Here is a 10095-nt window from a genome sequence, read left to right as displayed (position 1 = left end):
TATGTATGTGCGCATATGTTATGCTGCCTCCCTGCAGAAAACAGGGATTGTGGACACGTCAAGTTGTTGAAGGACAGCTTTTTATCTACGGTCCCTCCATCTGTAAATGTACAGGATGGCAAACAAACAATTTCATTTGATTTATCTCCACTGCAATATTTCAATTGGCGGCACTGAACGCGGCGACCAACTCCTCTGCCTTTGTGGCTTTGAGCGCCCTATCGAGCGCCTTTGAGCGTCATTCAGACGCGGTGGTTCAAGCGGAGGTGCACACTTTCTCTTCAAAACACCCGCCCGCCCTACATGTGCACGTGACAGAGCTGAGGGCTCCTTTCTTTCCTCCTTGCTTTTACCCATTCTACAGTGGCTGGAATAGGCCACTGTACCCATTCTATTACCGTTACCGATCTTAACCCCCTCTAGAGGAATCTGTCGAAAGGTAAACGCTACGCACTCGCCTTTCAATCTGGTTTTATGGGATGGTGGCGCCATCTGCTGCAGTAAGTGGGAGTCTAAGAAAACAAAACCGAAAGCGCCTCCAACCGTTTCGCTCGGCAAGCCGGCGCGTATAAAAATGCTGCAGCCCCATCGCAGAAGCCGGGAGAAGCTGCTGGCATCATCAAGCTGGCCTCGAGCTAGGGTCTCGCGTGAGGTCTCGAGCCCGAGCCTGTGCCGGCGACACCGTTCCGAAAGGAGAGGAAGAAAAGAAAGAAAATATCGTCGGCTGTATCGGCGAGGGAGGCGGACGGCAGCTGCACAGCAGCGATGCTCGTCAGTGCTGATGCTCGACGGTGAGGACCGGCTTGACGCTGTCGTCACTGCAGGGAAGCCCGTCACCGGTGAAGCACTTGGGAGGCCGCGCGGTTCGGATCGTCTTGACAGATAGGTCGTGAGAGCTCGACGACACACTCCAAGATGAAGATCGAGAACCTGCTAGTGCGGCAACTCATCAACGAGTTCCTCGGAACGCTGGTGCTGATTGTAAGTTGCGCTACTCGCCTCTCTCTTCGATCGTGGCTATCTACACATAACCTGCCGCGAATGACAGCGTCACGCCGTGCCGGAGCGCAGGATGCAACAGGAGGCTTGAGCTGTCACCTCAATTAATTCGTTCTTTTTTTTTTCTTATTCGCATTATTAGCGACTCGACTCATAAACTAAACTTCGATTCTTGCTTCGGAGAATTTAGGGGGGCGTAGCGTGTTCAGGAACTGTTTTGTGGTTTCTCGCGCTTTGGCGTTACTCGTAAGGCATACTCGGCAGGCGTACAAGTCAGGCATAGAGGTCGGACATACCTGTAAGAAAGATTCACCTGCCTGCTCGATAGCTCAAGGTCAGTGCAGGGGACGCGCAGTCGTAGTGGGCTCGGCACCCTCACGAAATCGCCTTCGCCTATCGCAGCTGAAATTGCGACGTTTGCGAGTTAAAATTTAATTGTATTTATTGTATCAGAGATTGCATCGACATACGGAAGGAGATATTATATTTATGCATCCTTTATGTTTCTGGTGACCGCGGTCGCTTTTCTTTAACTTGACGATACCTTTGTAAAACTTTGACAGCGCTGTGTGAAAACTAATCAGGACAAAGCTGAGGCAATATTACGTAATGGAACCGGTACCTGCGTTAATGCTTCCAGCGTTACTTCTTCTGTAAGCTGCGTTGAAATAAGAACTTGCGCGCGTCTTGCATATTGTATTGACGATGAGTTGTAGAACTCCTGAAAGGAACATCCGTGTCTTGGATTCGTCATTACCGAGGAATATGCACATATTTAAATGGGGGTGGGCCATATACGGGTTGATCAAAATTCTGCTTTCCAGGTTTATTAAATTGAAATTAAAATTAAAACATAAGCTACGCGTCCGGGGTGTGATGCAATAGCTGCGTCACACCGGGAATATGTGCTTTGCGCCGATCCTGAAAGTATTGCGAGCGTAATACGGGTATGCGAACTGAGATGAAAATTTGCAGGCGGAATATCTCGGAACGCGGGCATGCTAGAAGAATTCCACCAAATGAAACTGTGCAGGGACACGACTGCCTCTAAGATTCCAATACAAACATGGCCGCTTACTGCAGTCACCAAAATTGTCATTAATATAGATTTTAGTTGATAAGGTTGCTGACGGTGAGAATTATCATCTCACTTTGCTGCCCCTGACCCCACAATTTACGTGCAGAGGTAGATTTCACGTATCTCCCACCACCTAACCTTAAGACATTTGTAAAGGTTAATTTATATACCATGGTGTTATTTTCTTTATCCCCTTTTTAGATATGCATCCTTATCGCGTTGTGGCGGGAAACTGGTTTTTTGCACTGCATCGTATTCCTCTGTAATCATTTTTCTATTGAGAACGTTCTTGCACTGTACACATTACTTTACCCTAAACGACGACAGTTAAAGAAAGACAGTAAAAACTGAAAATCATGTATGTGTATGGACGAAAAAAGAAATCTCTGTTGATATCCGTTGTCTGCCGGGAGATACACGATGATTACGTGACTCTCAAATTTCAACATTCCTTATTTCTGGAGGAGAAAGAAGAGAGTTTTTCGAAGGATTTGATTTCAAATTTCAGAAGTTAAGGCAAGAAATATAACAAGAAACAGAAAACCTTCTGATGGAAATACTCCGACATGGACGATATGCATACAGCTGATGCACAGAAATTCTCGGAAACCCGCTTGTATTCCAGTATATGTGCTGATCATTAACGAACTTCAAGCCTGGAACCAGTAAAGAATAAATAAGAAGAAAAGTAAAATAAAGAAAAGAAAGGTTGCAATGTGAAATTTCTGACACAAACAAAACTAAAATCACAGAATAGCAAAAGCAACCTGCGTTGTAAGTGCTACGACGGGCAAGCAACGTTTACTGAACCGCCGGACGGTCTCGTGAACTCATCCGAGAATCTCTAGAACACTTGTATTCCAGGAGACACAATGATAAATCATTAGTGAACGTCACAACACGTTAATGCAAATACCCCCGCCCCCTACTCAGACCTCGGCCGTAGGAAGAAGGCATTTTGGAATGCTAGACGTAAAGTTTCTGAAGCATTTTCTAACTATATTGAAAAAAAATATCAACGGTAAAGGCTAAGGTGCCGGGAACAATGCTCTTTCAGTCATTAACCAGAGAGAGATTCTCAGAAGCGCCTCGGTTTCTCTCAAGTGCTCGTTTCTCAAGAGTTATCATAATGCTAGCCTATTCACTAGTAAACGTCAATGCTTACCACTGGTAACAAAATTTAAAAAAAAACGACAGCCTTGGATGTAGAATTTTCTGAACCCTAAAGACAAGACCGAACCAGCGGAATAAATTGTAACGTCCCAGGGAACCGCGAAGATAGTTAGCACCTGATGCATGCTTGACTGTGTCACAAAGAAAGGGGGGGAGGGGGGGAGGGGGGGGAGTGTTCTACACTCCCTCAAGGTAGCGCGTTGAGCAGCGTTCCATGTATGTCTTCAGCTCGTCAAGCCGCTGCAAACTGACTGGTTACGACACCTGTAAGGCAAGGCGTCAGAGCACCAGCAACAATTCCCGTCAACATAACCCATGCTCAACTTCAGCACTTGCGTACGCAAGTAGGTTGGATATAGTACGCTAACTTTTGGTAACGTTATTTCTAATATTTCCAGATAGCTCATCCCTATACATACTGATGTATATAGCGGAGACAGGAAGAGAACGGTGTGGATCAAAGAGCAAACGGGGGTTGCCGATATTTCAGTTGACATAAAGAGAAAAAAAATGAACTAGGCAGGCTCTGTAATGCGTAGTGTAGGTAATCGGTGAACCGTTAGAATTACCGAATGGGTGCCAAGAGAAGGAAAACGCAGTTGAAGATGGCGGAAAATTAGGTGGGGTGATGAAATTAGGAAATTTGCAGGCGCAAGTTGGAATCAGCAAGCCCAAGATAGGGGTAATCGGAGATTGCAGGGAGAGACTTTCGCCCTGCAGTGAACATAAAAAAAAAAAATAGGCTGATGATGATAGCGCAGAGGCCGTATCGCATACTATCATCGTTCGCTAACCGGGGCTCAGCCCCCTATTGTGTGCGGCGATTAATCGCACATCGCCACATAATTGTTCCTCGCAACCTCTGAGGCGCTCGGTTCAGCAACTGAACGATATATGCGTGGAGCTTGGCTTTTGTTTTGCGTTTAACGAGCTCGCCGCCTCAAGAACGTGCGCCCGTGCCGGGGTTAGTAAGCTTGAGCTCGCGTCTTTAGGTCCTATACAGCAATTAGGTCACATTGACGCTCATTGTGCGACTCATGCGAGCTCAAGGGGCGTCTTGGCAGAATCTTCGGATCGACCCCAGCTGGGCCCCCTCAAGGTCAATTGAAGGGCGGCACCGCGTTTATAAATGACAGCTAAGCCGCCACTGCCGGCGTCGACGAGTGCGCCAAGTTTTCCTATACTGTGACGCCAACGCAACACTCATCCTTGCACCGCCCACCCCCCTCCCTTTTACCCACTGTCTTCTTTTTCCATTCCTGCTTTCTGGAGAACAGCGCGACTGCCAGCTTAAGTCTACTCAGTGAACGAACCGCGCTGGATTGGATTAGCGCTGCTCTCACGCAAGACCATGTGCCCTTTAAGGAGACTGTCGCGGAGGGGGATTTCGTACTGAGGATTAGAACTTGATTGCGGATTGGCCGATACTGGCGATATAAAACGAGGGCCGAGGTCGCCGCCAAGACCAAGGACGATGGCAAACGGTGTGAACCGGTCAGTTTGAGAGAGAGACGAAATGTAACCGTCCTGGACTGGGCACATGGTCAACACCGACGCTCTGTTCCACGAACCCCCCGCGGTTGCTCACCCACTGTGGCGCTCTGTTGCTGAGCGTGGGTTAGTTAGGTCACGGGTTTGAACTACCGCCGTGGCTGGCACGTTCTGACAGTGACTGAACGTAAACAAACGAACAAACAGACAAACAAACAAACAAACAAACAAACAAATAAATAAACCGCAGATGTGCTGAGATAAACAATTCACGGTAGTGACAGTTAATCACATTCTTCCCGATATATAGCGCCCATCATTTCCCAGATTCATTGTAGCCTCCCCTTTAACCCTCTAAAAAAAATGTTTTTTAATGTTTCTTTTCGTCCTTCTTGATTAGAACGTTTTAGCTCACCGCCGCTCTACAGTTGACGTTACCGGATGTCATCCACGCAGATGTCATCCAGCTGTGTAGGTAACAATAGAGCGATGACACTATTCTGAATAATTATTAGCTTCCCAGAGCAGCCACTAGTATCGGGGACGGTCGGCCCGGCGGATGACAATTAAGCAGAACATCCAGCTGCATTCTAACAGTAGCAAAATAGCAACAAAGCGTAATGTATCACGGGAGGACCTTTGTTCTGTTACCTCTCTTCCAATATATATATTTCCTTCTTGAAAACGCGGCCACTGCCGTCAGGCATAGACGCTGTGTCAATGAATTCCGAAGGATAATTTCAGAACTATAGATAAAGGCGACGTGGGGTTTATGCGAATAGTTCGTCCCTACAAACGCAATAACACTGCAAGTATTTCTCGTACAAGTCACGCCTATATATATATATATATTGTCCAGACATGGTCAAGACCATTTATGACCGAATTCTACCTAGGTCATGGCAATGTACTGTTCGAGAGGTTACCGCAAAACTTAATATGATTACGTGCGTGTGAAGACGAAGTTTCGACATTATCAATGAGGCGAAGTTGCTTCAACGTGGTAAATATCCTTGTTGTGCCGCCGAGAAGACCTTCGTGAAGGCCGCTATGAAAGTCATTGCTTGTCTAATGCGGTTCTCGTCCCGCTGCGGCTCATCACCTCGTACGACCACGGGCACCGTTTTATTGGCTGCCACTAATACCTGCAGACGATAGTCTGTGTTTCCAAAACAAAAGGATCCCCCTTATAATAAAAGGTAGTGAGTCTCGCTTTGCTACTACATTTGATAGCTAGCCGATGATCATGCAACCAAGTGGTAAACAGGAGTCCCAAACGCTCTGGCGATGCTCTCGAAAACACTTCATTTACGACGTAATTGCTTCTAGCGTGCGCACTCCTTGAGCTTTACTCGGTTGATGGACTCGTCAAGAGTGCAGGGCGAGACCCCGACGCAAGAATGAAATCGGTTTCGTCATAACCACGCGGGAAAATCGATAGGCGCAATGCCCGTACACGTCCTCAAAACCACGCGGCAGAGTCATGCAAGCTATTTTCCCATTTCAGTGAGCATTCATGGGATCTTCCATGACCATCTTCGTTTTTCGTGTGGTAGTTTTCTTAATCGTGCCGCTGCAGAGGTAGAAACTAAATTAAACGAGCAGACGTACAGACCACGAGAACAAAGCAGAACGCTTTCCTCCGTCACTGTGCTCCTTGTTCGCTTCCTTCTACACCTGCAGTGCATGGATTCCGCTAAGTTATGCTGCAACTATATATCCCGCATTCAAGCCTCGCTGAAATAATACAGTCGGCTGCCCAAAATGCAAATTTGAAAAAAAAGAAGAAAACAAAGATAGGAGAAACGCTTATGCGCAGCTTCTCTATATTCTTTATCACCTCTTCACTGAAGCTCCATGGCATTTCTCCAAACAAAAATAACTTTACCGACAGCTGTGAAGATGTATTTAGAAGAACATGCATTTTTCCATCATCCACCGGCACTTCTTAGGCGAAGCGGCACCGCAAGTAACTCTCGGCGTGGCTCGGCTGCCAGTGTGACGATTGGCAAACGAATCATGCAGCGAGCTGGATACACTAAAATTTCTCTTTCTGCCATAGAGCTGTGCCTCACGGTAAATAACGCTAATGGTTGACGATTGACAGGGTTAATATATTATCATCTCCATCTGAGCCTGCGGAAGAAACCTTCAATTATTTGGCGCTCTACGTATTTATCTTGAACCTCGTAGCTCTTTAAGCTCTTTTCAAGTTTTATATAACATAGCGTTTGCAGACGCCTGCGCATGAAGTTGCAGGGGGCCCCTACGGAAGCAGTTACAATGGTTAAAACCCCTTCAAGTTGTTGGTCTTCCCGGTTCTGGCATCCATATCGAATACGACTGTGAAAGGAAAAGAGCAGGCAAGGTCAAACATATTTCCTCTCGCAAAGCAATAGGTATGCGCCCGCGAGCACGGTCTCTGCCATTCGATGTTCACTGTTATATCCCGAAAACCTTAGCTGGGAACACCGTGCCTCTAGCGCGCATCAAACCAAGTCCGACTAACCCAGGGCGCGGACTAGGCACTAGCGCGGGCCCCGTGTTTATATATACGCGGGCTGGTGGTCTGAGTGTTTTCTTCGCGCCTGTCGCCACGAGCCAAGCTGCGCCCCACGAGGGGCCGCCAAATGTGGGTCACCGGCGTCGTTTCGCGTCGCCGTCTGCTCACCGCTTTCAACGTGCCGGCCGGCACGTTGCGTTGGTGGGTCTGCTAAAAGCAGACACGCACGTGCACTCTGTGTCTGCGCAGGGTCAGTGTCGTCAGCCGCGGGCGATCAATGCCGTTACGTCACCAGGCGGCTGCGCGCGCCCGCAAACATTGCGAGCCCTCTACGTCGCCTGTGACGTATGCAGAGGGGCAGGTCGAAGCGAGTCCTCGTTGGCATGACAACCGCAAGCCAACACAGGCAGGCCGGGTACTCTCCCTTATTTCCCTTCGCTCCAAGTGGAACCGGGGATATTACTCGCTCGGAGAGGAAATTGCTCGCGAGGAGGCATATGTGTTGGAGGACGCCAGAAGGGCGTCAGCGGGTTAGTAAGCGCAGCACGTGGGCACGGCAGAAGGCAACTTGGGGAGAGGTGAACGGACCGCTTAGGCCGCAATAGACAGTGCTGCACTCATCTCTTCCGTTTCCTTTTCTAAAATCACTTCACACACACTGGAAGAGTGGAACGCAGCAAGATCTTTCGGCTCACAGCGCAGCAAAGGAGTTCGTGGTCGAAGTTTATGGAAGCTACTTCGCTCTCTTCCATCGCCCTTCTGCTCTGGCTCTGCATTGGCTGACAGATGGGAGAAGGGAGGAAGCGAGCGTGCCGTTCAAGTTCTTTGTTTTGTTTAATGTGGGACTCCGTTTAGCGAGAAGTATACGTTGCATGCCGTCGTAAACGATGCGTTTCTGAAGAGCTCAGAGCACACGCGCCGAAACGGTGCTATCTTCGCTCTCGGCAGCGAAAGAAAAGGGTGATCATTCAAGGTTTAACGTCTACAAATGACGTGCTTACACTCTGCGCATCTGTGTCGTACCGACTCCGTGAAAAATTTTTTTCCTCTTTTTTTTTTTTTTCATTGACCTGCGCAAGCGAATGACGCCTGACGATGCGCGACCATCCCTTCACACTGACCCTAATGGTCAGCCTAACCAGGTGGAAAACAGCGAACCACAGAGGCTTATGTTTTTTGCCGTTTCCACTGCCGGGATCGTGTAACGCATAGCGGTGTCCGTGTCGACCGAACGGTTAAGCCGACGCCTGGTTGACCAAGACTTGAATTATGGCAGGCGCCGCTCGAGTAATGCGCATATCGTTGGTGGAGAGACTTTTTAGGGCTTTGCACCAAGCGAGATGAAGATTAAAAAAAGAAAAACCCTCGCAGTCTCTCCACAATAGGTAATCTGCCTTTCGCACAGGACTCTTGCGTGAGCTGCTTTCACGACGACCCAGTCTTGGCTGCTGCACTGCCAGCTCAGAAGCTGCTCTTACAGCAATATTTTGGCTCGTGTTCTCTTTCATGGGCACTTTATATTGTTCTTGGTGTCTGTCTTTCTTTTTTTCGTATCAATCAGATTAGAGCAGAGAGGTTTGTCTTTTGGCACCGCTCACTGGCCGACTAGAGCTGGTTGCCAAAATTGTGGGAGGCCCGAAGGGCAGGGGGCAAGGAGGGGGGGCGCTGTTCAGCGAACCTCGGGACTTACGTAACGATGCCCAAGACAACAGCGAACATCCGAGTCAAAGCGAAAAGTGCTCGTCGCTCGGTTACGACCCATTTTCATCACCCCAGAAGCAGGTTGTGGTAAAATCCGCCGATGTGGCTAAGGCGTCGTGCTGCTGAGAACGAAGTCTCCGGTTCGATCCCCGGCAGTGGCGGCCGCATTAATTCCGATGGCGGCGAAAAAAATAACATGATCGTGCACCGTGTTTTCGGAGAATGTTAAAGAACACCAGGGGCTCGAAATTATGCAGCAGCACCACACTACGGCGCCTCCCATATATAGTACGTATGCTGCTTCAGGAAGTTAAACCACATAACTTAACAGAAGTAGCTAAAGACAACTGTAAGTATGCGCAGTCTACTGCCTGCTCCGAAATTCTTCTCCACGAAAGCACGTGCTCGCTTCCAAGTTTCGGATCAGTTCAGTACAAATATATTTCCCCGGCGTCATCAGCGTTGCCGCCATAAGATGGATGGGGTGATAGTACTGTGAATTTTGAACATGCCTCGTGATCCTAGGATTGCAGAATTATAACGGATAGCGTACACTCTGTAAAGCTTAAATTCTTTTTCTTTTTCCAACCACTGTTTTCCCAACTGTCGTTCCCATTATTCATTGGCGCTTCGGGGAATGTTTGGCGATTGACGTTGCGTTTGCGATCGGTTTGATGTGGTTCGTAAACAGAGAATCACGTGCACTGCGTGTGCCGAGATAATGCATTCCGTTTTGGAACGCACGGATATGATTGAAAGGTCAACCTCAGCGAAACTTCGCCAGCGTAGAAGAATGTCTGTAGTGGGAGTGTGAGAGAAGGCTCAGCGCAATATTTTGCGTGTGAAGTGCATGCGAACGCTTTTACCAGAAGCGCGTAAAAAATTATTTTTGTCATACCCATAGTGGTAAGACTAAAGGTGCTGTTGCACACATAGTTGGAAGCAGTGACGCGATAGCTATAGCGCAATATTATGCGCAGTGAGTCTTGCACTGTTTTACGCGGTATCGTTTCGAGTAAACATTCACATACGGGCTCGAGCAATCTCTTTTCGAAAAGACCACTTTAGTCAGTCATGCCTCTCGTCCGGCTAGACTTCGTTTGTGTAGTTGGCACTCCCCGGTGACGGAGAACAGAGTTACTGTATATGC

The 10095-nt window shown here is 48.2% G+C and overlaps 1 protein-coding gene across 6 annotated transcripts in view; it reads left to right on the top strand.

Annotated features, from left to right (window-relative positions):
- The first annotated feature begins 580 nt into the window (after positions 1-580).
- LOC126541744 (aquaporin-9-like) overlaps positions 581-10095 on the top strand; it is a 76689-nt gene continuing 67174 nt past the window's right edge. For 5 of the 6 annotated variants that reach the window (XM_050188659.3, XM_072286452.1, XM_050188661.3 and 2 more), the window contains exon 1: positions 581-981. In XM_050188659.3, coding sequence (XP_050044616.1) covers positions 916-981 — 66 coding nt within the window. In that variant the 5' untranslated portion in view covers positions 581-915. The remainder of the gene's footprint in view (positions 982-10095) is intronic. The other variant, XM_050188660.3, reaches the window with a different exon arrangement.

Source organism: Dermacentor andersoni, chromosome 2 (assembly GCF_023375885.2).
Source record: "Dermacentor andersoni chromosome 2, qqDerAnde1_hic_scaffold, whole genome shotgun sequence".
Taxonomy (NCBI): Eukaryota; Metazoa; Arthropoda; class Arachnida; order Ixodida; family Ixodidae; genus Dermacentor; species Dermacentor andersoni.
This window is presented reverse-complemented; position numbering and strand designations above follow the sequence as displayed.